The 26,424-nt window shown below is 59.8% G+C and overlaps 4 protein-coding genes across 8 annotated transcripts; 3 read left to right on the top strand and 1 right to left on the bottom strand.

Annotated features, from left to right (window-relative positions):
• Nucleotides 1–820: 820 nt before the first annotated feature.
• FOXH1 (forkhead box H1) lies at nucleotides 821–2,542 on the top strand. Its single transcript, XM_016216646.2, has 3 exons — nucleotides 821–994; nucleotides 1,318–1,422; nucleotides 1,539–2,542. Exons 1-3 carry the CDS (start codon nucleotides 821–823, stop codon nucleotides 2,349–2,351), a joined length of 1,092 nt encoding a protein of 363 aa, XP_016072132.2. The 3' UTR covers nucleotides 2,352–2,542.
• Nucleotides 2,485–9,708, bottom strand: KIFC2 (kinesin family member C2). Of its 4 annotated transcripts, XM_087825570.1 has the most exons (18): nucleotides 9,546–9,708; nucleotides 9,249–9,330; nucleotides 8,916–9,067; nucleotides 8,671–8,791; nucleotides 8,387–8,511; nucleotides 8,247–8,312; nucleotides 8,033–8,161; nucleotides 7,569–7,646; nucleotides 7,346–7,460; nucleotides 7,152–7,261; nucleotides 6,589–6,697; nucleotides 6,323–6,480; nucleotides 4,565–4,669; nucleotides 4,360–4,481; nucleotides 4,135–4,258; nucleotides 3,896–4,025; nucleotides 3,552–3,808; nucleotides 2,485–3,442 (listed from the first exon to the last, which is right to left on the bottom strand). In XM_087825570.1, exons 1-18 carry the CDS (start codon nucleotides 9,642–9,644, stop codon nucleotides 3,194–3,196), a joined length of 2,331 nt encoding a protein of 776 aa, XP_087681696.1. In that variant the 5' UTR covers nucleotides 9,645–9,708; the 3' UTR covers nucleotides 2,485–3,193. The 4 variants fall into 4 exon arrangements, with proteins under 4 accessions (XP_087681696.1, XP_087681692.1, XP_087681694.1 ...); XM_087825566.1 differs by lacking the exon at nucleotides 8,247–8,312 and having other exon boundaries at nucleotides 9,546–9,707; XM_087825568.1 differs by lacking the exon at nucleotides 8,247–8,312 and having other exon boundaries at nucleotides 7,346–7,409; nucleotides 9,546–9,707.
• Nucleotides 9,709–10,772: 1,064 nt separating this feature from the next.
• On the top strand, nucleotides 10,773–11,905 carry TMEM276 (transmembrane protein 276). The gene is made up of 2 exons (XM_087825565.1): nucleotides 10,773–10,954; nucleotides 11,149–11,905. Exons 1-2 carry the CDS (start codon nucleotides 10,862–10,864, stop codon nucleotides 11,632–11,634), a joined length of 579 nt encoding a protein of 192 aa, XP_087681691.1. The 5' UTR covers nucleotides 10,773–10,861; the 3' UTR covers nucleotides 11,635–11,905.
• ZFTRAF1 (zinc finger TRAF-type and ring finger containing 1) lies at nucleotides 11,700–26,251 on the top strand. 2 transcript variants are annotated; one of them, XM_087825564.1, is made up of 4 exons: nucleotides 11,700–12,112; nucleotides 20,931–21,169; nucleotides 21,792–22,003; nucleotides 23,458–26,251. In XM_087825564.1, exons 2-4 carry the CDS (start codon nucleotides 20,949–20,951, stop codon nucleotides 23,847–23,849), a joined length of 825 nt encoding a protein of 274 aa, XP_087681690.1. In that variant the 5' UTR covers nucleotides 11,700–12,112; nucleotides 20,931–20,948; the 3' UTR covers nucleotides 23,850–26,251. The 2 variants fall into 2 exon arrangements, with proteins under 2 accessions (XP_087681690.1, XP_087681689.1); XM_087825563.1 differs by lacking the exon at nucleotides 11,700–12,112 and adding an exon at nucleotides 12,980–13,312.
• The last annotated feature ends 173 nt before the right edge of the window (nucleotides 26,252–26,424 follow it).

Here is a 26,424-nt window from a genome sequence, read left to right as displayed (position 1 = left end):
GTGCCCCAAGGAATGACAGGCATCCTCCCCAGGGGTAACCCCCAGAGCATCTGGACCCAGAGCAGGAGGAGAATGAGGCAAGCCTGGCTCCAAGAAGTCCTTGGTGGCCAGACAGGTCCACCTCAGCCAGGGCCAGTAAGGTGCACAGTAAAACAATGAGGGCAGTCAACTCCAAGGACGAATGGTTGACAGGCAACAAAAGGGGAGGAAAATGGTCTCCAGGGCCTGGGGAGCCCACTAAGGCCCTGCAGCAGCCCCTGGAGAAAATCCCTTGAATCAACTATGTCCCTCTTTTTTTCCTGAGGTTTCCTCCTGGAAGCCCTCCCAGTCCACCACTCGGTCCTTTCAGCTGCTTGGCCTTGAACTGTACTTGGCAGCTTTGCTAGGGCAGATCACTTTCCTGTCTGTTAAATGGGAGCCTGAGACCCAGCCCAGAGAGATTGATAAAATAACCATGGGTCAGGGGCCCCTTCCAGGGGCTTTTCCTTCCAGCTGATAGGGGGTGCCAAAGGCAGCCCAGGGGTGAGAAATGAGGCCTGGGTGGCCGCTTGCAACCCCCACTGGAATCTTCCCTGCCCCTCCCTTCCAGATTAACTGAAACCTGCTAATTGTGGCAGTCCTCAGCATGATCCCCTCCCCCACTGCTGTATTCCATCCTCCCTTTGCCTCCCCTCCCCTCCCCCTTCCATCCGAATGATAAAGGGCTTGGCCTGCCTGCCCCCACCCGACCTCAGGCTCTGGCCCTGCCTCGCCACACTGTCCTATTGCCCTGCGCCCTCAGCCCCTCCAGGCCCCTGCCCACGTTGCCGGCCTCCCCTTCATGGGGCCCTACAGGAACCCACGCCTGGGGCTCCCCGGGCGAGAGTCGCCCTCCCAGCCCCCCAAGAGGAGGAAGAAGAGATACCTTCGGCATGACAAGCCCCCCTACACCTATTTGGCCATGATCGCCCTGGTGATCCAGACCGCACCTTCCCGCAGGCTGAAGCTGGCCCAGGTGAGAGGGTCCCGCTCTCCCTCACACTCCGTGGTCAGACCTTTCCCCAGACCCGACCCCCACCTACCCCCAGCCTTAGGTTCCGACCTCCATCCCCACCTGGCCCTACCCAGCTATACCAGTGGGGCCAGTCACGACCTGGGCACCAGAGAGAGCTGAGGAGCTCAGAAGAGCCCTTCCCAGTGAGGTGTCCTCTTCTCCCTCGGGCGCACAGGTGTTGGGGGTGGCGCAGGGGTGCCCCTAAGCCTGGCTGGGGGGGAGGGGCTGTGCTACCCCTTCCACGCCTGGGTTCACAGCCCCTGCCGTCTGCCCGGTGGTTTCAGATCATTCGTCAGGTCCAGGCCGTGTTCCCCTTCTTCAGGGAAGACTACGAGGGCTGGAAGGACTCCATCCGCCACAATCTCTCCTCCAACCGATGTTTCCGCAAGGTGGGGCAGGGCGAGGGTCCGAGCTGTAGCCCCGGGCGGGGATGGGAGCGGAAATCCTGAGTTTCCCAGGTCGGGCAGTCCCACCAATTCTGCACACCCCGTCCCACACACACCAGGTGCCCAAGGACCCTGCAAAACCCAAGGCCAAGGGCAACTTCTGGGCCGTCGACGTGAGCCTGATCCCCGCCGAGGCGCTGCGCCTGCAGAACACAGCCCTGTGCCGGCGCTGGCAGAGCAGGGGCGCACGGGCGACCTTTGCCAAGGACCTGGGCCCCTATGTGCTGAATGGCCGGCCCTACCGACCGCCCAAGCCTCCCAGTCCCCAGCTGCAGCCCAGCGAGGGCTTCAGCATAAAGTCTCTGCTGGGGGACCCCAGGGAGGGAGCTCCACATAGCAGCCCAGGTCGAGTGTGTCCCCTTCCAAATAAGGAGGCTGTGGTGCCTGCGCCACCCCTTCCCTCTGAGAGGCCTCTATGGCCCCTCTGCCCCCTCCCAGGGACCATGATAGCAGAGAGGGAGACTTCCCAAGGGGGAACCAGCAGGCCCTCACCCCTCTCCCCTGAGCCCAGAGCCTGGCCCCTCCACTTACTACAGGGTACCCCTGACCCCAGAGGACTGTCCGGTGGGAGTCAAGGGGCCTCACTTTGGGGGCAGCTACCCACCTCCTACTTGCCCATCTATACCCCCAATGTGGTAATGCCCTTGGCCCCACTACCACCCACCTCCTGCCCCCAGTGCCCACCCTCAACCAGCCCAGCCTACTGGGGTGTGGCCCCTGAAACCCACAGCCCTCCACGGCTGCTGTGGGATCTAGATGCGCTATTCCAGGGGGTGCCACCCAACAAGAGCATCTATGATGTGTGGGTGAGCCATCCCCGGGAACTGGCTGCCCCCACCCCGGGCTGGCTGCTCTCCTGGTACAGTCTGTGAGGCTCCAAGACAGGGGCTGCTTTCCTCTCTCACCCACCCTGCCCCCTCCTGCTGCCATTGACTTGAGGGGAACCAAGGCCAAGAGGACCAAGAAGTGTGGTCACAGAGGCCTTGAAACACCAGACACCAGCCATTCTGAGAGTCTACAATGTTTATTGGACTACCCACAAAGGGTTGTGTCCACTTGGGCACCACCCTGGCCCTGATGGTCACTCAGGCCTCTGCTACCCCCAGAGGCAAGGCTGGGAGGAGTGGCACTGTTTGGAGTAGCCTTTCCTGTCTTCCTGGCCCCACCTTCTCTGGCCCTCCCTCCATCCATCCATCCATCACCATCTGTCACCTCCCCTCTCCTGGCTCCAGCGTTGGGGGAGGGAGAACTTAAATGGCAGCTCCAACCTGAAGTCCTCTCCTCAACTGTCTGGGAAGGAGGTAGCACCTTTTTGGGGAAAGGCATAAGGAACAGGGACCCTACCTGTTTTTGGTGGTGTTTTGGGGGAGGTAACAGTAAAAGGAATCGACCACATTTTAATGCCAAGTCTGATATTTGGTGGCAGGGTGGTGATTGTGGTGACTCAGAAACAAGTAGGCCAGGCCAGGCTGCTCTGGGGTCCCCTGCTGCGTGAGGCTATTGCAGCAAACAGTGATAAGGAGGGAGCTGAGGGCCTGGGGCTGAGGGGCTGGCAATTGTTACTCTCCGCGGAACACTCCTCACGGGGAGGGGAATGGGACCACTCTGGGAGTTTGGGGGCCAATGAGCCCCCAGAGACCAAGGAGGTTGTGGGAGTACAGGGATTTTGCTGCCTCTGCCAGCAGAGGCATGACCCCAGACTCCTTGGGCCAGACTACGAGAGCAGGTCTTCTGGGGGCACAAGAGCCGAGCCGCTGTCGGGGCCAGGGCTTGGAGGGCTGCCTGGGGATGGTGTAGGGCTGCAGGGAGTCCCAGTGACTGGTGTGTCAGTGCTGAGGGAGGAGGGCGTCCCAGAGCGCCGGGCCCTGTTGCGCCGAGCTGGCCCCAGCTCCACTTGGCCTACTCGCTCAGCGAACTTGAGGGAGCACACTGTCTCGCCAAGGTCCTCTGGCCGCGTGGAGATCTACAGGGGAACAGCGCTGGTGAGCACGCCCTGCATGGGCGGTGCCTGGCATGCAAATTACACTCCAGTGGGCCCTGCACCCCACCCAGTGTGGTGCCCAGGTGCCCACCTGCAGCAACAGCACCACAGTGGCACCAGGACAGAGTGCTGGCTGGAGCAGGCGCGTGAGCTGGGAATCGCGAAAGGGCACGTGTGGCCGGTGGGCTCGCAGTGCGGTCATCACGCCTCCCAGGGCCAGCAGTGAACGGTTGATTGTCCGGGCCTCCTGAAGTCGTCGGGCGTTGTGAGGGTCGCCCCGCATCCTGCAGATGGCCCCTGCCTTCCAGGCACGCTCCGATCCCGCCAGGTCCACCAGGTGCAGTGTGCCTGCAGGGGCAAGCAAGCCTAAGTGGAAGCGACTCCAATATCCCATGCAGAAGGGCCCTCTGTGGGGTAGGGTGCTGGCTATGGTACCTGCAGTGCCTGAACCGAGCGGTGGGGACACTGCTCGCAGCGTCAGTGTGACCAGAGCGTGAGAGCGGGAGCTGTGCTGGTTCATGGCAGTGGCAGCAGTAGCCCGGTTGCTCCTCCCCAGGCTCAGCATCTGGAGCATGCAGCAACAGGGCTTGGCCTACTACAGGGTCCAAATCCCCAGGTGCCAGCACAGGGTAGGGCGTTGTAGGGCTGTCCGGCCTACTGGGAGCCAGCCTTACCTGGTGCAGTGTCTCCAGGTTGGGCACCTCCCAGTACGTGAGGCCAGCCACTTGGATTCCTCCCTGGCCTGCTGGGCCCTGCCTCACAGCCAAGCGCTCAGGGGGCCCTGGGGCTAGGAGGTCCCTGGGGAGAAAGGTGAGGGCTTGGTTCAGGGGTTCTTGGCACAGTGGGGGGGGTCCAGACTTAGGCAGCCAGGGTGCCACCCTGACCTGACAGCCTCTGACCTGACAGCCTCGTTGTAGATCTCCACCATGCTGAGGGTCACTCGGTGCTGCCCTCCAGTCCTCATCTCCTGGAACAGTGACTGCAGCGCCCTAGGAGCTATGCCAGGGTCCTCAGGTGGGCCCTGGAGACAGGTTGGGGTGCCATCGGGCTCACATCCCAGACCCTGGCTCCAGGAGCCACCCAGAGCACTCCCCTCCTTTTCACCTCCATGCTGTAGGTCTTCCCAGTCCCCGTCTGACCATAGGTGAAAATGCAGACGCTGTAGCCTCGGAGACAGGATAGCACAGCAGGCTTCAGCTCCCTGAAGACCTAGGGGTGTTCGGGGAGGGATCCTGAGCCCTGGACCTGGGGCAAAGCGTGAATAAAGCTTGCTTCCTCTGGAAAGAAGCCTCTGGCAGAAGTTCACTGGAAGGGTAGGTCTCCTGCCAGGCAGAGGCTGCTCCCTGGAGAAAGTGGCATTTGCAAGAATTTGAAGGCAAAGGGAGGGAACAGGCACAGAGTATTGGAGTCCTGGTGACAACTTGGGAGGCGCAGGGAATTAGTCATCAAGAGCCCAGATGCAGGGCTCACTGCTAGGCTCAAACCCCAGGGCATGACTACCAAGGTTTCCCCTCACAGGAGACGAGAGCTACAGTGGCACCTGTTAAGGGGGCGCATGTGCCCAGAATGCTACAGTGGTGCTCTCCACACAGAGGATAAGCCCAGAAAGGCCTGGTGTGGGGATGGTGGCCCACCAGGATTCTGGGCCCTGGGAGGGTGCAGAGATGGCTGATGGGGAGATGGGGCTGGGACTTGTGTCCTGTTGGCAACTGGACACCAACAGCAGCCTTTTGAGCAATGGCATGGCCACCTTTCGTACACAGAAGGCTGGTAACTGAAAAAGCTGTCAGTTCTGCTGAAAGTGCTGGCTACCAGCCATGAGAACAGAATCCAGAATTGCAATTCAGTCACTAAGATTTCATGACTAGAAGGAAGCACTGGGGGTGACAGTGGTGCCATTGCAGATGTGTGGAACACTGATAGATGCCTTTCACTCTTTCATTCAGACGCCCCTGTCCAGTACAAGGGGCCCCCCTGTGCAGGGCTGCAGTTTAGGCTGGGACTGAAGCCTGGGTCGTGTGTCAGATAAACAGGTAGGTGGGAAACAGTTCTGGTACCTCAGTAAGTGGGGAAGGGAAACCTGGCCACCCTCTGAGGCCAACAGGGGTCTGATTCTCAGCCAGCTCTGCCCCTGACCTAATCCCCTCCCAGGTTTGTTTCCATTTCCTGAACAATGGAAGCTCTAGCAGCAAAATTTGTGTGCAACAGATGGTATGTGTGAAGCAAGGTGGTGGTGGGTTGGGTTAAGCCTCTGCTTTTCTGTTGGGTCTGGCAGGAAAAGGGTGGTGGTAAGGAAGGTGGGATCTGCACAAGAGAATGGAGAGCTTGAGGCTGAGGCTGGAGGCTCTCCTGCTCACCAGCCCCTGCTCTACGCCCTTGGCCACAAAGCAAGGAGGTGTTCCTGTCCTCACAGCTCGCAGACTCTACACCCTGGGCCACAGAGTAGGCAGCCAGTGAAGCCCGGGGGAAGGTGGTCACAGCACTGTCCCCATCACAACAGCACCCCACCTATGCTCCCCAACCAACTCTGCATGAGCAGTGACTATCACCTTAGGTTCATTTTCCTTAGGTTCCTGGTAAAAAATTATTTTTTAAAATGTTGACCTTCCTGTCTAAATCAGATCTGTTTTCCCTGGGCCTACAGAGTTTAATTGGGGGGGGGGGGGGCAGGTACAGAAGGAAAACCCTGGAAGGAACGGAGATGCCTAGCTCGGCTTCCAGTCCTGCCTCCCAGCCCCCCTTCCCTTCCCTGCTGGAATCTAGGCATTCTTGCTCCTAGAAGGGCAGAAGGACAGGGTAGGGGACCAGAGCCTCTGGGGACTCTGAGGGAGGGTTAACACAGGTGTAAGGGTGGAGCATCACCTCCTCCTGGCTGGCATCTGGAGGGAAGACCCAGTCCAAGCGGAAACGCCGCTGGTGCCCTCGATAGCAGGTAGTGACTGTGCCGCCTGGACCAGGCTCCGAGCTCACCAGGCTGGACGGTGTCCCTGGCCTCAGCCGACACAGTACACGGATATTTCCTGGGGTAGAGATCAGGTCAGTGGGCTGCCTCCCAGACCCTGAGGCATGGAGGGCTCCAGTTCCTCCGGCCCACCCACCCCACCCCTCCATTCCCCGAGTGGCCATACCCTTGAGCTCCAGTAGCTGCCCTGGGCATCCAGTTGGGGGCCCCTGCTGCTCCTCAGGGAGCTGAGTCCCAGCCCCACTGGCTGATATTGCCCCCAAGGCCCAGGATACCTGGAGGAACAGAAATGTGAGCAAGGCAGTGAGGGGCAGCCAAGGAGCAGGGTGTGGTGCTGAGGACAATATGGAGCCACCATGTAGCCACCAGCTCTGGTAATCCACAACTTTCAGTGGCTTTGGGCCCCTTGGGGTATCATTCAGTGGGCCCGGGATGGAGCCCATGAATCAGGAGGACTGTGGGCAAGAATGTCATCTATCTCCTCTGGGCTTCTTGACAGTCTTGTGAGGGATTCACTGTTACCCCAATTTACACAGGACAAAAATGAGACCCAGAAGTGGGGTAACACCCTGTATCACAGGAGCTATTCTGGTTCCAGAACCTACAACCTCTGTTAGAATAGGCAGCTCCCTAGGACTGGAAAGGGAAAAAGGTGGGGTTCCCCAAGGGAAGAAGAGTGACTGGACTGCCGAGGAAGCACACACTGGAGACGGAGCAGGTGGTCCTGACCTGGCCCTGGGCCTCGCTCAGTGAACCCTGACAGCTCTGGGTAAAGGTGCTGACCAGGCCTCGGAGGTCACCACAGCCCTGACGCAGGCTGGCCATGCGTGCCCGAAGTCCTGGTGAGGGAAGGTGGTTATGAGGGAAAGCCCAAACCCCATGATCTTCCCATGAAACCCGCTACCCCCCGCCCCAGGTCTTACCTGCCAGCTGCCCATGCACCTGCTGCAGCTCCCTTCTGCAACTCTGCTCGGTCTCCTGCTGGAGCTGCCGGAGGGCCCCCCGAAGGCCCTGCAGCTGCACTTCCTGCATCCCCAGCTGCCCCACCCCACCCGTCACTGAGGAAATAGGCACTTACCAGGCCTTGCCTCAAACACCTCCCCTCCCAGTGCCTCAGTCTTCCCAGCCCTTGGGCCCAGTACCCACCTGGACTCGGAGAGCTTCTGTGGCATCCTGGGCCTCCTGAAGCTGGCCTTGGAGCTCCACCAGTGCCTCTGCCTCCTCCTGCAGGAGGGACGAGAGCCACTTGAGCTATGGAGCCAGGAGGAAACTTGGGGAGGGGCACTCTAGCAGCCCCATTTCACACGAGGGGAAGTCAGGTCAAGACAGACAGTTAAAGCCAGTCATGAATCCCTGTACAGCTTTTCGCCAAGTCCATTGCTCGCCTGGGATCAGTTACTCAGAGGAACCATGGGGGTATGGGGGGGGGGCGGTTATTCTCCCATGGGCACCAGTCTCCTTGATGGGGCTGTCCTGGGCCTATCCACAGTCCTGGCCCTGGAAGGTCAGAGACAGCCCCACACCTGTTCCAAAGAGCACCAAGCCCTGAGGGAGCCAGGTGTGCAGGAGCCCCAGACTACAGAAATAGTAGCAGTTAAGCAGCAGAATACCTGGGGGACCCTGGTAGGGAGGCCAGGACCCCAGTGCCTCAGGAGGTCCCGAATGAGGATCAGGCTCTGTTTCAGGGTCTCATTTTCCAGGGTTAGATGCTGAATGCTTTTCTCAGAGTCTGTCGCCCCCTAAAGAAGAGGAAGGCCTCTGGACTCACCTGAAATCCCTGGCCCTTTTCCTGTCCCCTGCTTGAGTCAGGCCCAGGAGCCTCACCACTCCTAGGCAAAGTGGGCCCAGCCCCTCCTCCTGCAGATCCAGCTGCTGCTTCAGATCCTCCAGCTGGGAAGGAGGAAGGGGACAGGGTGGAACATCTCCTTCCAGCCTCCCCAGAGACCACCACCGGGACCCCTCACCTGTCCAAGACCGAGCTGCCCCGGCCGCTGCCAAGCCCTGTGGTCCTCCTCCAGCTGGGGGGGCTGTTGCCCCTGGGCCTCAGCCCTCGGTGAAAGGGAAGGGCTTTCTTCTTGGGATGTGGGTCCTGGGGTGGGGTGCACCCAGTTAGGACAGGTTCGGTTTCCTGCCTGAAGCGGGGACACCTTGGGAACAGGGCTTGGAATGCTGTACTCCAGGCTGCCCAGGTTCTGGTAGGCCTCTCCCCTCCACACATTCCCTTCTCAACTCATTGCTTCTCACGCACCAGCAGGAGTTGGTGGCTGAGTTCCCTGGGGTAGGGCATGCTTTCCCCTGGGGTTCCGAATCCAAGACAGGAGGGCCAAGAGCTGACCAATCACCATCAACAGTGGAGGGACATCACCAGACTGTGAAGGATAAAAGCATCAAAGTGCAAGAGACTAAGGGGGCCCAAGGGTGTGGAAGCCAGGGCTGGGGAGAAAAGGCGGATTTCTGGAGAAGGATCCTTGGTTGGCTCTCAGCCCACCTCACCTTACTCAGATCGATAGAATACCCGCAGCTCTCTTCCGCCCCCAGCTGGACTGAGAGAAACTCGGCAAGACGCACAAGAGCCTCTTCCAGGGAGACCTCGGCTGGGCGGCCCTCAGCTCCCCGTTCTGGCCCATCTTCGGACTCCCAGCAGCCTGCAAAGTCAGGTAGTGGGAGGGGGAGGCGTGCTGGGTCACGTGCTGTAGGCTAGGCTACCAGATGGCACCGGTCCGGTCTCCCTCCCAAAGAGGTCACGGACACCTCTCCCTCTCTCGGACCGCAGGGTTCTCTCATCGCCCGCGGGACGCAGCGCTCCCGACTCATGACAGCACCTACCTACCAGGCCGGTCAGCTCGGTCCACAGCTCTGCAGGTGACTGGCCGGAATGGCGGCGATCCCCGGGCTTGCAGCGGGCACTCTATGGAGGGAGCAGGGGAAGCACCTGAGAGGCCGCGCAGCCTCCCTCACGGAACTGGGACAGAGGGTCTCTGCCTGCAACACCTGAGCAGAAACAGGGTCCTCTGCACGGCCCCCTCCACAGCGTCAGCGCCCGGGTGACCTAAGCTGCGCGGGCCTGCACAACCCGCTCTCATAAAGGGGGTCGCCGGCCGTGCCGCGTCGGCCCCCGCTCACCTGGGCGGTGTCCCCGGAGTCCGCGGACGCCGCGGTCCCTCCATCCCTGCGGAAAAGGCTGTAGAAGATGTAGATGAGCAGCGAGTAGAAGGCGTACATGGGAGCGCGGGGCGGCAGAGGGCCTGGCTCCGTGCCGCCCCGCGTTCCGGGGCCCGCACTCCGAGCCCGACCGCAGCACAGCCCGTGCGCATGCTCCGAGCGGCCGCCCCCACGACCGGGCTCCCGCGGGCGTAGGGCGCGTGCCCGAGAAAAGAGGTGCCAGAGACAGGTGTCCCTGCGCCCACACCCTACTTCGCGGAGATCCCAGGCTGGTATCGCCCACAGCCCCTGCACCCCGTTTTTTCGGAATCCCCCCAGCCCTCCGAGGAGGCCCCCACTCACTGCTCTCGCCCCTTACAGCCCGAGCCCACGGGCGTCCGACCTCTCCTCCCCTCACAGCCCCCACGCTCACAACCCCGCCCCACCGCCTTCTCCTCCAGCCCCGCGCTCCACACCCTCCCAGCCCTTCCCAGCCGGGCTGTTACGGCCCCGCCCCTCTCCCCACAGCCCCACCCACTCATTTAAACCCCGCCCCTCCCGTTACAGCCCCTTCCTCAGACTCTCCCCGGGCAACCGCTTGTTCAGGCCCCACCCCTCATCCCAGACCCTCCGGACCACCCGGCATCCACCCCGTCCTCGCGCCGCGGCTCTCTCCAGCTCCGCCCTCCTCTCGACGCCCTTCGCGCTCCTAGAGCACCCCCTTCGCCCCGGCCCCGCCCCGCCCCTCTAGCCTCCGCTCCTCTCGTTGGTTCGTTCCGGGCCGCCACCGGCCGGGCGCGGAAGGCGGGGCGGCCGCGGGCCGGCGGCTAGACTGGCAGGGTCCGGCCTCTCGTTTGCCGCGGCTCAGGGCCGCGCAGATGGGTCGGCTCTGAGGGCCTGTGCTGTCGCTCCTGCCGGACTGGGTTCCGGAGACGACGTCTCGCCGAGCGGAGGGACCAGGCCGAGTGGGCCTTCGCTCGTCCCGCGCGGCTCGTCCCCAGGCCCGGCGCCCCCGCTTGGGTTCCAGGGCTCACACCTGCCCAAACCGCCCCCGTTTTCTTTTTTCATTTCCCGGCCAAAATAGGTTTTTCTCCCCCACCGTGGCGTCCAGTGGCCTCAGAGCTCCAGAAAGCTTTCGATGAGCTTATCCCAACATTTAAAAACGGGGCTCTGGAAATTGGGAGGCCTCCAGGGCCTCCCTTAGGGCACCAGGTGACCGGCTCCTGCGTTCCTTCTTAACTCTCCGAAGTTGAGCAGCCCCTTCCTGTCTTTTCAAACTCACTACCGCCCGATGTGCCATGGCACCCAAGCCATGGGGTGAGTGGAGCATGGCCCTGTCCCACCTGGCGCTGGGAGTGGTGTCTCTGCATGCAGCTGTGAGCACTGTCCAGGTGAGTACACGGGCTGGGTAGGGGAGTATCCCATTCCTTAACCCCCAGGACCTAGCCAGTTCCTTGCGTCAGGGAGTGGGTGGTGGGAGGTGAGTCTGGAGTCCAGGCTTTCATGAGACCCCTAGACCCACCCCTGTTTAAAGGAATGCCCTAGTCTCTTTTTCCCACATCTCCTCCCCTCCCTGTGTTGACAGGCAAATCGAGGGGCTGCTGCTGGCTTCCTGCTCCAGGCCTTGGCTGCTGCCACCATGCTGGCCCCAGGGCTGGGCACAGATGAAGACTGTCTTGCTGGAGCCTGGGTGGCCACTGTCATTGGCCTGCCCCTTCTGGCCTTCGATTTCCACTGGGTGAATGGGGACCGCTCCTCTGCAAACTTGCTCCTGGGAGGAGGCATGGTGCTGGCAGTGGCTGGTGACCACCTTGGTGCAGAGGGCCGTTCTGTGGCTGGTCAGGCGGTGGTGCTGGTGGTAGCAGTAACCATTCTCATTGTGGCCCTTTTCACGACCAACACTTATGGAATTTGGGGGGGCTTGATGCTGGGTGCTGCAGGCCTCCTGGGCAGGCTGGAGGATGACAGACTGCTGTTGCTACCGAAGGAAGATGTCTGTCGCTGGGCCCTGGCTGCAGGCAGCTGGGCCTACCATCGGGCCTTGCACACACAGCACCTGCAGTGGGAGTGATGTTTAGAGACAGGCAAGGCAGGGCTTCTACCCTGGTTACCAACCACCTCCTCTCTTGGGGCCTCCTTCCTCCCACAGTGGGCTTGCTGAAGGATGACCGGTCAGGGGCAGAGTCTGGGTACCGTCCCTCTGGTGGAGTGTGGGGACCTGCCTGGACCAGAATGAAGGGTATGAGGTCCAGGCACATTTGGGGGCCTAATTCTGGGCAGGCCATGGTTGTGGATCCAGAGAGAGGCTTGGTCTCCAATAAAACTTAGGGATTCCACAGGAATATGGAATCTGCCAATTCTTGAGAGGGTTTGAAGTTTTCTAAGGCTCCCAGGTCACCAACTGGATTCCCTGAGCAAAGGAAGGGGATGCATTGGAAGCAGCCTAGGGCCTCACCCAACCTAGCCTCCTGCTGGCACCTGGAAGGAGAAGACCTGGGAGCTTGCTCTCCAGGAACATGATGGAGTTCTGAACACCCTTGCATAGCCTGGTAGGTGGCCCTCTGGGGCAGTGACCTTCATGGGCTGCTGGCTAGGGTGGGAACAAGGGAGGTCTGTACCACAGCTGTTCCCAGAAATGCACATTTCCTCCCAGGACTGACTCGACTGATCTCTACCTGTTTGTCCTCTGGCCTATACAAGGCAAGTCCTGATTTCCTAAGACCCTCACTTTCCTCAGTGGACCCCTCTTCAGCTCCCTACCCCAGGGTCAGGAGATTGGGCAGAGCAGTGAGTTGGATTTGGGCAAACTCTGTGCTTGCGTCCTGTTGAAAGCACATCTGGTCCTACACAGGAGGCAGAGGGGTGGCCGCGGGGTTTCTCGATCCGGTGAGTCAGACTGGAGCGCACGCAAGCTCGAATGTTGGGGGACAAAGACACAGGCACACTCCGACGTGACGGTCCAGGGCTGCTCCACGTCCCCGGTGACCCCGCAGCATGTGGGCCGCGCCTATGGACCCACCGGAAGCGCGGCAAAGGTTTCCGGCGGCCCGGGCCCGCCCCCTGCCCGCCCACTTTCTGCAGGGCGGGCCCCAGTGCGCCCATTGGCTCTGGCCGCAGCCCCGCCCAACTGGGGTTCCCGTTGGCCCGCGAGTGTCACGTGACCGGGAGACCCAGGGGGCGGGGGCGGCGGTGGGGGGTGAAGGAGCGCGCAGCAAAAACAAAGATGGCGGTCGCTCCGGGGTCGGTGGCCGCGGCAGCTGCAGGTCGACGCGCGGGCCGGACCCACTGAAGCGGCAGCGCAGGGAGAGGAGCTGCGGGGTCGCAGCGGCGGCGAGAGGGCGGCGGCAGCGCGCGGCGCCCCTAACCTCCAGCCGCGGGAGCGTGCCCGCACCCGCCCGCCGGGCCGGCCGGCAGCGATGTCCGGCGCAGAGGAGGCCGGCGGAGGCGGTCCGGCTACCGGGTCTGCCGGCGCCGTGCCGGCCGGGGCGGCCGCGGCAGCAGCGGCCGCGGCCGCGGCTGCGCTGGGCGAGGCGGCAGGGCCCGGGCTCCCCGACGAGGCGGGCCTGGCCGGCCCCCGGCAGCTGCAGGAGGCAGCGGGCGACCCCGACGCGCCTCCCAAGAAGCGGCTGCGGGCGGCCGAGGCAGCCGAGGCGGCGGCGGCGGCGGGCAGCGGGAAGCTGGAGGAGCGACTCTACTCGGTTCTGTGCTGCACCGTCTGCCTGGACCTGCCCAAGGCCTCCGTGTACCAGGTAGGGCCGCTGGCCCGACCCCGACCCGGCCCGGCCCGGGCCCCGAGGCCCAGCGGTCGGGATTACGGCGCCTGTTCGAAAGCTTCTCATTCTTCTCAAGAGTTTATTTCTTGCTCCGAATCCCCTTCTTTCTTGCTCCGACTTCCCCTATCTCCCGGTCTGAATCTGTCCCACCTAGACACTACTCTTTTCAGCTCCCCCAGTCCCCCGCCCCAGCACTCCCCAGCCCACCCTCTCAAGCTGACTCCCCTCATTCCTGAGCTCCCTGGGCTCGGGGAACCCCTGACTTTACTTTTCACTCAAGAGCTTGTTCTCTTACTTTAGCAGCCACGCTCCCCCCAAACCTGTCCTCAGACTCCTCCTTCATCCCTCCTCCCTCCTGAGTGGAAGAATCCCCATAGCCCCCTTTCTTTCTGGAGGAACACTGAGAAGAGAGGGAATCGCCTCTTTTCTCTCCCCCATTCCTTCCTCTCATTCGTGGTCTGGATGATCCACCTGCATCAAGCCCCATGGTCTGGGTCCCTTCCCAGCCTGACCCTGTGCCTTCTGGACATGCTATGCCCCGTGGTAGCCTCCCCAGCCCAGCCTGCCTCACCCACCCCAGGCCTGGCATCTAGGAGGTCTATCACGCTCTAGGAGGTCTGTCCACCCTCCTTTCATGGTGGCTGCTTTCAGACTTTTTAACCAGTTCAGGGCTGTTGTAGAGGGTACCTGGCCCAGGTGGGTCTAAAGCATGTACCACATAGCAGTGGGGACCACAGTCTGGCCCCAGAGTTAGTGTACAATGTCTTGCCTTCTCCTTTGTCTATCTGTTTCTTTCCACCTCAGTGTTGTCACACACACACACACACAGACACACACACACCCACACACCCTCCCCGCCAACCTCTCTATTTGGTTCCTCCAGAAGCGGCTTCCTTGTCACTTTTCTTTGCACTACAGGAGCTGGGCTTCTCCTCAAACTGGGAGCCATGGATGAGAAGGCCATTTTTGTAGTAAGCAGAGGTCTTCTGGGTTGCCATTTCCCTGACCTCCGGATCTCAGATCCTTTCTGCTGTGGGGTTACTTAGGAGGACCCCTCATGCCGGTGATGGGAAGAAAAGGTCCAGTTCTCTACCCACCCTCCTGGGCTTTGGGAAGCTCCTGGCCAGAGGCCCTAGCTCAGGAATACTGCAGGCCTTCTGGCCTGGTGCCAGTTGGGGAAGCACTTCTCATAATCCCTCAGTCTTGGTGATGCTTCTTAGGACTTGTCCTTTCTCTCTGGCCCCTTTTTCCTTACCCAAGACCTTTCGATCCTCCCCAGTGGGAGAACTCCTTCCTTAGGCCTTGAGTGACAGCCCAGGAAGCCAAGCCAGTGATGTGGGGTCCCAGGGAAATTCAGGGGTCTCCTCATCCCCCCTCTGGTGAGTAGGCTAGAGCTTGACCTGGCATGATGACAGGCCACATGGTACTGGCTCCTGATCCACTTAGCACAGAGAGCTGCAGCACTGCCTGTGGCCAGATCTGCTGGTCACCTCAGCCTGGCTGGTTCAAACCGGCCCACACTGTGCTGGGAGCTGAGTAGCTGTGATGGAGAATGAAGGTGCAGGGGCAGCACTGACCGTGGCTCTCCCACGGCCTACTGGGCTCTGCTCATGGCTTCTGGGAGGACATGCCTGTGGAGCAAGGAGAGCCCACTGAGGCTGAGCTCAGGCTTTGGCACTGCACCCCCTGTAAGCCCCATTCTTCCCAGTGATACCTGGGCCTGGTTGGGATGGTCTCCTTCTCATCTCTAGAGGCCTGGAGAAAACCCCAACACATGGGATCATTGGGAGAGCCCTTGGCACCACAAGGGCTGACTAGAGCCCTACCCTAGTCAGAACTTGCTTTGGCTGCTGGAGAATCTGCCATGGGATGGGGATCTGCCATGGGAGGGGCCCGTGTGCAGCAGGGCTCCTGCTGGAGCTGGGGTGAGAGGGGCCAGTGGGAGGGGCCTGAGAGGGGTCCAGAGGGAGGGAAGGCTTCTTGGTGGATCCCTGCTGCCTGCAGCTGCCATTTCACCCCCACAGTGACCCTGGATATGGATGTTGAGGGCAGGAGTGCAGATTCACCTGGTTGGCACCAAAGCGGAGTTTGTTCTTGGGAGGATCTGGGTTCCACATACTGCCTTGAAACTGCTATATCCAGAGCCTTCTGTATGTCCTGGTCAAGGCCCATTGCTGGCTACTACCTGTTAGCCTGGACTCAGCCCCTCCCGTTCTGCTGGCCTTCTTTGGGGAGTCGTGTTGACTGGCCACCGGTGTTGGGCTGGTTTGGGCAACATTTGCCTGATCCCATCCAGACCCATGGCTCAGGGTGGGCAGCAGGCACACCATACCTCTGAGAGCTGTCTCAGTCAGTGTCTCTGTGTGCTGTGCCTAGCACTGGAGCTTTGGGGACAACTCCATGGACCTTGAGTTTGCTGGGTGCTTGTTCCCTCAAGAGCTTGCTCGCTGGCCACCAGACCCCACCTCCGTTTCAGCAGGGAAGCCTTGGTGGTGGCCAGAGCTCGGTTCGGGTGGATGTGGGCTGAATGGGTGGGCTTATCCACCTGCCCTCAAGTCAGAGCCCTTCACCCTCCTAGCCACACACCTGGGTTGGGAGACTTGCTCAGGTCTCAGACTTGGACAGCACTGAGGCAAATGGCTCTCATCTTGGCCTGCATTAGGTCATGGCCACGCCAGAGCAGGTACAGCAGGTGCTGGCTTTGATGTTCTTTGTGTAGGTGTTAGGTGTGTCTTTGATGACTGGCCTGACAAGGTATGTGGCTACCTTCCAGAATCCCAGGCAGGTGGGCACTGGGGAAGGTACTTGGGGTGCAAGGCAGGAGGGCTGCAGGAGCTCCATGCAGGAGTGGGAGACCCTTAGATCTAGCCAGCATCTGCTCTGGATGTAGCTATGTGGTCACAGCCACAGGACCCAGCCCCTCTGCCGAGGGAGCACCTCCTCTGGGACAAACAGCTTCGGTGGTGCCTGGAGTGTGGCAGCCACAGCCTGATCCCTGAACTCCCTCCTGGGCTCTCCCCTGCCCTTCACACGAGGCCCAGTGCATTCTCCACCTGGTCCTGAAGTCAGCTAATCATCTGGGGGTCTGGTGGCCACCTCCTGATGTCTCCCTGGAGCAGTAGAGTGGTGTCTGGAGGGAGAGGCTGCATAGCTCTTCCACTCCTCATTGGTTCTCATCCAGAAAAGCTCCCTGTGACCCTCATCAAGAGGAAGGAGCCTCTGGGATGTGGCCCCAACTGGCCCTCTGACTTGTGTGCCTACAGCTCCTGGCCTCAGACCCAGACCTGCTCCTCTAGCCTATTCCTCCTGGGTCCCTTGCACCTGGGTGCCCCCTCCTTTTTATCCTCACAGGCCCTGCTGAGCAGCACCCTCTGCTGTGACTCTCCCTGCTGCAGGTGGCCTGGGGCACTTGCCACTGTCTGCCCTGTGGGAAAGTTGGGTACATCCTGCTGTGGCTCCCACCCCGAAGGCCTCCTATCTCTGCCAGGACTGAGCTCAGGCTTTGGCCCAAGGGACCTGTTAACTGATTGGTAGTCATATTAGTAAAGGGCTCAGGAAGCAGGGATGGCTTCCTCTCTGCCTAGGCTTCCGTGGGTGTGGCACAGGCCTTGGGAAGCCTCTAGGCGCACCTTCTCAGCAGCTGTCTGCAGGACTGGGGCTGTAGACACTCTTCAAGTAAGCCCCGGTGGGTGCACCCTCCTCCATAGCCTGGGATCTTCCTCCTGGGCTCTCATGCTACGGCTGGCTCCTGCTTTGAGGTGAGAGGGGTAACAGGGAGGAATTTTAAAAACATGTCTTAGGTATCCAAAGCCAGGGCAGAGAGAGGGGTTTTTGGACTCTGGCTAGATGAGAACGTGTGTGTTTTGTGGTGCTTTGTCACATGAGTTACCTTGTGGTTCTGGCAGCACTTGGGTCCTTAGTGAAAAGCCTAACTCAGTGGGAGTGACAGTTTCCCCCCTGAGTCCTGGCTCTCAGGGTGGTGTGACATCAGGAGCTACTGGCCCAGGACTTCATACCGAAGTATGGCTTTCACCAAAACAGCTGTATGCCTCAGACGCTGCATAGTCCCTCCAAGGTCCCTTGATTGAAGAGGTGGACACCTTGGGCAGAGCATGTGGAGTGTGGGGTGCCTGAGGCCCTGCTTGGCCTGGTAAGGGGGACCTCCAGCTGGGCTGAGTGGCACTTGTAGGTTTGGTGCCCTTGGCTGTAACTGCTCACATGGGGCTGGGTGCTGAGCCTTCCTCTAGGGGGAAAGAGTATAGTATTGGGGGGCCCAGAGTTTGAGGGGACCTTGCACTCTAGGCTCGAAAGAAGACCTAAGAGGCCTGTTGACCACAGGTATGGTTCCCATAAGTTGTGGGGGGGTATTTTCTAAGACCCGCTTAAGACCCAAGTCCCAGGGGTCAGGGCTCCTGCTCATGAGTCTAGATGGCCCATTCAGCTCCCACTTAGCCCAGGCAGAAGCTGGACCAGATGGAGGCCCCAGCTTGTGGCACCTGGGTGCATGTGAGCTGCCTCTGGCCAGGCAGAGGGAGAGACTAGGGGTTGGGGGTGGGGCCAGCTAGGGCCTTTTGCTGAAATAACAGGCCTGTGACTAGAGTCCCTTCTGAGACTCTGCAGGTGGGGGCCTTATCGGGTTGGCCAGGCTGTATGCATGATGACCACTGTTGTGTTTCCTTTTTGCTAGGGCTGAGCCACACTACCTCTTCAGCACATGCTGAGGCTAGTCCTGTCCTCGTGCCTTTTGTGCTTGAGGAAATGGAGGCCCAGAAAGGGAAGTGACCAGCCCAAGGTCATGCTGCCACTGACCTGTGAGCCAGGGTCTAAGCCAGCGTCTGTCCTTGGAGGGCCTAGGGTGTCACCGTGGGTTGTGGGGCCCCTCTCCCTTCCACTGCCTGCTACCAGGGTCTTCCTTGTGGGTGGTGGGAAGGCAGCCTGGCCTGGGCACTGCAAGATCTGCTTCTTGGGGTGCCCAGGATCTTGGGGGCTTGGCTCTAGCATGTCAAGTGGGGCACTCAGACCTTCCCTGGTTGGGGCTGTCCGTCAGAGGCTTGGCATGGGCCCAGCACAGTACTGTCCGCTCTGCTCAGGCCACTCAGCGGGAAGCTTCCAGACCTAGAGTGGAAGGGGCCCCAGGGGTGTCACCATGTTGGTGTCTTGTTGGGCTTTACTGGGCATGTGCTTCAGGGCTTGGCCTGAAGTGTCTTCCCATTAGCATGTGGTCAGTAAGCGCATATTGCTCCCTCCCTGTCTCTGGAAGCCACAGCAATCCTCCTCCTGAGGCTGTGGCATGGTGACAACAGGCTTTGTTGTCTCAGTGTCAGCCCCTTGACAAGAGGAGCTGTGACCTGGGCCCTTGGTCTGTGACTCCCACAAGGTGGCAGCGGCCTGTGGCATGTGTTCCCCACTGTCCCCTAACTTATCACTTCTCTGTTTCTGCACTGACCTCTGAGGGGTGGACAGGACAGACTGCTTCTCCATCGTGCTCCTCCTTTGGGAAGGCCACTGCTCCTGACCACTCCTAAGACCAGCTGTGTGTCCAGAGCTAGAGCTGGCCAGCCCCTGCCAGATGTGCTCCTGCAAGACAGTCTAGCCAGCTCTCAACTTACACATTCTAATTTTTTATCTGACTTAGAGGGTTTTTTGTTTTGGTATGTTTCTATTGATTTTAGAGAGAGGAAGAGAGAGAGAGAAATGTCAATGATGAGAGAGAAACGTCAACATCAATCAGCTGCTTCCCACAGGCCCCCCACTGGGGATTGAACCCACAACCTGGGCATGTGCCCTGACTGGGGAATTGAACCGGTTACCTCCTGGTGTGTGGATCAATGATCAACAACTGAACCACACCAGCCAGGCAGAAATAGAGGTTTGAGTGCAGATAATCTGTGACATTTGTGTGGACATGGATTCTATGAAAGCAGCGTTTGTCCCCAGCCCTTTCCCCCACTGCTGTCCTCAGCACATAGGTCTTGTCACTCACTAGACCCCACTCTTCAGCTCAGGGTGCATGGACCCCTGAAGCAATAGAATGGCAGCTGGCATTTACCCAGAACCCCATGTGTGTTGCTGTAGCCTGGCAGCGGCTCTGTAAACCTTTGCCCCACTGCCTCCTACTCTCAAAAGGGTCCTGGACCCCAAGGGAAGCCTGTGGCCCAGTGGCTTTCTGGAGGTTTGCCACAGCTGGCGCACCTAGGCCAGCTGCTTCTAGTGCAGAGCTCAGTTGAGGTCCCCACACTCCCCACAACGTTCCCTGGGCTTTGTGAGACCACCACACTTGTCCCTACCCCTGGGCCAGGCCTGGAGGGAACTGTGTCAAGAGGACACTCAAGTCTCTTTTTTTTTAACTTTTACATATTGGTTTTAGGGTGAGAGAGAAACATTGATTTGTTGTTCCACTTATTTATGCACTCATCGGTTGATTCTTGTATGTGCCCTGACCAGGGATCAAACCTACAACCTTGTTATATCAGGACGACCCTCTAACCAATTGACCTATCCGGCTAGGGCTCAGCTAAAATCTTTATTCTTGTACCTCTTTGTCTCCTGTGTGTCTCTCTCCTCCCTCCATACTGAGCCTCTGCAGGCCGGGCCCACAGCCTTCCATGATGGCTCTTGATGGCACCAAGTGAGTGCTCAGGAGGTGTGTGTGCAACTAGTGAGTGACCCAAGATAGGAGTTGAGCTGTCAGTCTGCCATCCACAGGCACAGGGACCCCCAGTGAGAGGAGCAGATTGCTGTTAGGCAACCTCTGGTCCTCAGATCTTCAGGTTCAAAAAAGGAGGGGGGCCTGGCTGTTACCCATGGCAGCAACATGTCCTGCCTGCCCTCCCCCTACACCGCCACCCACCCTGTTCCCACCTCCCTCTGGCATGCCCTGCCCATGTGCCCTTGTCCCAGGCCAGGTTGGCCTCCCCACCTACAATAGCTGTGTGCCACCAGGTCATGGGAAGGCACCTGCAGGTAGCCACCCTCACTGAGTGGGTGGCAGCTGCCTTCTCACCTGTGCTGATCAAGGAGACGCAGAGGGGAGGGGCCAGGTCCCAAACCCCAGCACGAGTGGCCCTTCTGAAGGCCAGGGAGAGGGCCTTGGCACTGGGAGCAGCGTCTGCTGCCCCCTCAGCAACTCCTTGCTCAGTGCCACTGCCTTGTTCCATCAAGAGTCCAAGTTCCTGTAGGCATCCCAAAATCAGGACCTGTAGGGGACTCGGGAATGTCTCCAATCCTCGGTATGGGAAAAGGCAGGCTGCCAGCCCCGGTGGGGCCAATCACCACCATTAGGTCTGCCTCACTGAAGAGCCATAACCTATGCAAGCTGCTGAGGGCCACTCTGGAGGCGCCCAGCTGGCTGTGTCTTAGCAGGGCCCCAGGAAAGGGGTCTGTCCCTCCTGAGCAGTGTCCCTCTGTGTGCTAAGCACCAGCACACCTATGCCTCTGTTCACAGCAGCCCCTCCTATAACTCAAACCCCTCAGGATGGCCTCACCTGACCCTGGCTAGAGCTGGAGGGCAACGTGTGTGTGTGTGTATGTGTGTGTGTGTGTGTGTGTGTGTCCCACAGGTCTGTGAGCTTCATCTCCCTTTCCTTCTTCACAGTGTACTAACGGTCACTTGATGTGCGCTGGCTGTTTTATCCACCTACTAGCAGATGCCCGGCTGAAGGAGGAGCAGGCCACATGCCCCAACTGTCGTTGTGAGATCAGTAAGAGCCTCTGCTGCCGCAACCTGGCTGTGGAGAAAGCCGTGAGTGAGCTGCCCTCTGAGTGTGGCTTCTGCCTGCGCCAGTTTCCCCGCTCTCTCCTGGAGAGGCACCAGAAGGAGGAGTGCCAAGACAGGTAACCACCTGGGCTGGAGGCCACCTGGTGCAGGCAAGGCCCCAGTATGCAGCACCCTCTGGCTGGTCCTTACTGCCCAGGCCTCAGGTCCTGCACACATATTCCATGGTCGACTTTGCAGGGCTGGGCCAGCATGAAGCTGCCCAGGGTCCAGACCCTGCAGTGGGTGGGGGGCTTGGAACTGCACATAGTGGCTATCTGGACATCACCCAGGTTCTCCAGGGTATCTTGACTGTGTTGGTGGCCTCTTAGAGGCTGTCCTTGGCATCCCTGGGCCCAGGAGAGAGTGGCTAGCTCAGGAGCTCTGGGATCATGGTGTGAGGCTGTATTGGCACACTTAACAGTCCCCGGCAGCTGGGGCCTGGCCATGAGCCTTACCCGGAGTGAAGCTGTGCAGGGTCCAGGACTGTGGTTGGTAGCCACTATTTCCAAGCAGGACGGAAACCCCACAGCAGTGGGTGTGGATTGCTTGTAATCACACAGTTCTTCTCTGTTTCACACACTGTGGCCTCTTCCTAGGGGGTGGCACACACTGATTGTGTCCTTCAGGGAGTGGCTTGTGTGTGATCAGGGCTGAGTGGAGGTGTGGGGGCACAGGCCTTGACCACGGTGCCCCCCCCAGGGTAACCCAGTGCAAGTACAAGCGAATTGGCTGCCCATGGCACGGCCCCTTCCACGAGCTGACTGTGCATGAGGCTGCGTGTGCCCACCCCACCAAGACGGGCAACGAGCTGATGGAGATCCTAGATGAGATGGACCAGAGCCACCGTAAGGAGATGCAGCTCTACAACAGCATCTTCAGCCTGCTGAGCTTCGAGAAAATCGGCTACACAGGTGAGGCGCCCGCCGCCCACTGCGTGCCACAGAGCCTGGGGGCCGGCAGCTGGGAGCCTGGGGAGCAACAGGCCTTGGGCAGTGGGCACAGGCCGAGCCAGGCAGCTGGGCTCTGAACAAGCTCCTGGTGAATGAGGACACCTTGGGGGAGAAGATGGACCAGAGGCTGAGCAGGGGGGGGCCTGGGCAGGACCTCAGGGGCACCTGCATGGTTCTCACAGAGGCCCCTCCCACCCGTCTTCCCCACCCCGTCCTTGCTACCTCAACAGGGTGTCCTCGCTGTGTGGGGTCACACAGCCTTGGGACAGTCGGGTCTGAGCCGAAGGTTGGGTGTGTCTCGGGAGTTAGTAGAGCCAAGGACAAGAAGAACTCTCATCATGTTGGGTCCTGCTTATGGGTGTGAGGCTCCAGTGGCCACAGACCTGAGGCCAGAGAGAAGATGCTCAGGGCAGGGCTCCAGAACAAGCTGAGGGTACCCAGCTCAAAATGCAGAGCTGGGAGTGGATGCCCAGGGACAGGCAGGCTGGACCACATCCAGGCCCACTGGATCTCATGGGCCCTCCTGGCCACTGCCTTTGGACATGCTGGGAGCAGGAGCCAGCCAGAGCCTGGTCTAGACACAGAACAGCCAGAAGCACCTGCTGATGCTGGGGCCGCTCAGGGAGACTCCAGCCCTCTACTGCCCAGCCCATGCCGGGGGCCAGCTCAGAGCACCAAGGGCAGTCACTGACAGCCAGTCACACCATATTGCCTGGACTGGGCCTGGCTCAGTGTGGGCCTTCACAGGCCGAGAGGCCGAGGGCCCTGGGGCCTGGTTAGTTGCAGCCTCAGTCTCCCTGGTGGGCGCTGTGGCACAAACAGTCCAGGCCAGGTCTCCGTGTCTGGGCAGGCCAAGGCATCGTGACTTGGGCGGTGGCAGGGCAGGGAGCCCATCCACGCAGGAAGGACTGGCCGCCTCAGTGGAGGGACAAGCTGGCCTTGGGCACGGGCTGTGCTGAGGACTGTGACAGCAGAGCCCAGCAGTGGTCCACATGCCAGCATTCAACTCTGGCCAGATGCCACACACCGGCCTGCCTGCCGGTTTTCTGGCAGCTCTGTATGGAACCAATAAAGTGCACTGTTCTCAGAACTGCATCCTGTCTGTGTGTCTGCTTACCCATGGCCCTGGGTGGGCGGGGGGCCAGGAGGGAGGCCAGGGGGCGGGCTGGCCACCCACCTTGTAGCCTCTGGACTCCCTGCAGCTAACGCGTGTCAATTCTTTCCCCAAAGCTTGTGTGTGCCTCCATTTGCCATAATTTCCTTTGATTTGCCTTGTGACAAGTAGAGCACCTGTGTCCTCCTGGTAAGTTGCCTTCCTCCCTGGCTGAGCCTATGTCCTCGGCTGGTCGGAAGGCGCCTCCACCAGCCCAGCCCACCCTGACTGCCGGCTCTATCCGGCCTGTCTGTCTCCACAGAGGTCCAGTTCCGGCCATACCGCACAGATGACTTCATCACGCGCCTGTACTATGAGACACCGCGGTTCACGGTGCTGAACCAGACATGGGTCCTGAAGGCGCGAGTGAACGACTCAGAGCGTAACCCCAACCTGTCGTGCAAGCGCACACTGTCCTTCCAGCTGCTCCTCAAGAGCAAGGTCACAGCGCCCCTGGAGTGCTCCTTCCTGCTACTCAAGGGCCCCTACGACGATGTGAAGATCAGCCCAGTTATCTACCACTTTGTCTTCACCAACGAGAGCAACGAGACGGACTATGTGCCACTGCCCATCGTGGACTCCGTGGAGTGCAACAAGCTGCTGGCTGCCAAGAACATCAACCTACGGCTCTTCCTGTTCCAGATCCAGAAGTAGGAGCCTTCTGCGCTGCCCACACCTGCCTGGCTGCGGCTTTGCAGTGCTGTCTGACCATTTCAGCAGAGGAGGGGGAGGAACAGATGTGAACACTGGGAAATTCTGCATGCGTGTGCGAAGGTGTGAGCGCTCACCACCCTGCCCTCCACCCTGCCTCCCTGTCCAGGGCACAGAGGCTGGTCCAGGGACACCGCCAAGCAAGCACAGCGGACCTGCCCGCCTCTGTCACTTGGCGAGGCGCCCTGCCTGCCCTGGGCCACACAGGGCTCCTGGGCTGGGCTCAGGGGGCACTGGCTTCAGACAGCATATTTGATTGCAATTAAAAAGGCACCCTTGTTTCCTACTTTCTGTTTTGTTCGAGGTTAAGGCGTGGCTCTGATTGGACACAGGGAAGCTTTGGTTTGGCCTGGGGGGTTAGAGCCCACTCATCCTTCAGTGCGTCCCCTAGGAGACACTTGCAGATGCTGCCTCATCCATTATAGGCCCCAGCAGGGGAGTGGGCAGGGCCAGGGATTTCACAGCAGCCTCAGCACACCCCTAGCCATTCCAGGGAGGCAGGACTTGGCCACCTGGGCTCAGCAGATGTTTTGGAATGCAGGGTGAAATTCTGTATCTTCCCAGAAAATAAATGAAACTACAGGATCCTCTATAAGTTATGCAAATTTAGCAAGAGAGAATCTATTTTCTATATTCAGCCTTGAGGGTGCAGCATCCCCAGACTGTGAGGAAAGCTTCGGAGGGCCACTGGTGGTGGCCATGCCTGGCTGGGAGGGTCCCATGCTCTCAGGGACCAGCTGGTGGTCCTGCGTCCAGAGCCCACTGTGGAGGTCAGCACCTAGGCAGCATAGTTTCTCACTGGAGAGAGGTGGTCCCTTCCCAGCCTCAACTTTGCTGCCCCAGGATCCTGCAGCCCAGGCCCCAGTGAGCATGTCCCGTGTGTGGTCCTCAGGGTAAAAGGAGCCCTATCTGGAGGACCCTGGTACCCTCGGAGCTACTGGAGAGCTACCCACCCCCCAAGCCCTTTCCTTAGGAGACACAGCTCTTCTATGATAGCTTTTCATTGCTTCAATACCAAAGAACAGTTTTATTTGCCCCTGGCCAAGCCCGCACCATGCCTCAGAGCACTTATATTGCTCTGGTCCTACAGGGCTCAGTGGGCAGTGCAACCACAGCCTGGCCTCTCTCTGGGCCTCCTCCCTCTCCTGGCCCTCTATTCGTTTCTCTTGCCAGGGTGGCTCCCTGAGCTACTCCAAGGAGCCTGTTTGGCTTCCTGCTGTAAGCCCAGGGCATTGGGCTCCGGGGCAGGGGGCAGTTCCCCCTCCTGCAGACAGCCTGGCCACTGAGGGGACCCAAGAGGTGCTTTGTGTTTGGTTTTCTGCCCTCTACAAAGAAGGACCCCACTGCAGCCTCACCCCACCCCCCACCCCCCTGTCAATCATCGAACTTGGGCATACCCTGGTGTGAGTCCCATTGCCCTTGGGCTGCCCCCCGCCTGGTGAACACAGGATGACATTCAGGTAGATGCATGTCAGGTGTCTTGTATGTAGGAGATTGTGCTGTGTCCCTGCATCCCAGCCTCTCGGGGACCAACACCCTCTCTGTAGAGCTTCTGGGTTTCCAAGTGATGGTGTTGTGAAGGCTTCCAGGCAGGGACAGGATTGCATGGCCTGCTTGTGTCTGGATGGCTTGTGTGAAAGATTGAGTCAGCAGAGGCAGCCTCTGGTGGCTCTCCTGTGTAGGACAGGGTGGGAGATGGCAGATTTCTGTGCAGGTGAGGAAAGTATGTGGCTGCCAGAGGAGACAGGCAGTCCTGGGGCCAGCAGCCCTGCATGTGCGGCAGGAGGGTCCGCTACATGTGAGGGCTTACAGCCCACACTTCCTGCAGCCAAGGCTGGTTGTGGGAGTGGGACCACACTCAGATGGCCCTCCCTATAGGGGGTATGGGTGGATGTGGGGGGTGCCCAAGAGGACTTATACATCCCAGCCCTGTGATGGTCACCTTACAGCTTGGGGCAGCCAGGAACCCTGGGGAATCTCAGCTGCACGGGGTTGCTATAAACCTATGGCATCTCACTCTCACTGGGCCATTGATTTACAGAGACACCAGTGGTCTGTCTCCAAGACCCCTTGCCATCTTGGCATCCTGACCTGGAGCCGGTGGAGATGTGGGGGAGGCTGGGGGCTCAGATCAAGCTAGCCCTCTCCCTCTTATCCCCACTCCCTGGGAGTACTCCATCCTCAGTTCACTCAAAGTGAGACATTTCAAAAATAATAAAAACAATTTTTTAAAGAGTGGAGTGAGACGTGTTTTTACCGCTGTTAGAAATGACCTACATGTCACTTTTGTGGTCTGAGTTCTCTGTGGATATTTTCTGTATGTAACTATAGTTTTAAAAAAATTACGAACCACGTTTTGTCTGTTTTTTTATGAGAAGACAGCCTCATGGGTGGACTTCCCTGGGTTCTGCTAGCCTCCCAGTGAGGACTCAGCTTCCGACCCTGCTGGCCCCCAGCCTGTGGCCTCCAGCCCCTGCTCAACACCACCTCATCTACACATCCCTGTCTGACCAGTGGT

Source organism: Miniopterus natalensis, chromosome 16 (genome assembly GCF_054644295.1).
Source record: "Miniopterus natalensis isolate mMinNat1 chromosome 16, mMinNat1.hap1, whole genome shotgun sequence".
Lineage (NCBI taxonomy): Eukaryota > Metazoa > Chordata > Mammalia > Chiroptera > Miniopteridae > Miniopterus > Miniopterus natalensis.
The sequence above is the reverse complement of the archived record's forward strand: the minus strand, read 5'-3'. Positions and strand labels throughout refer to the sequence as shown.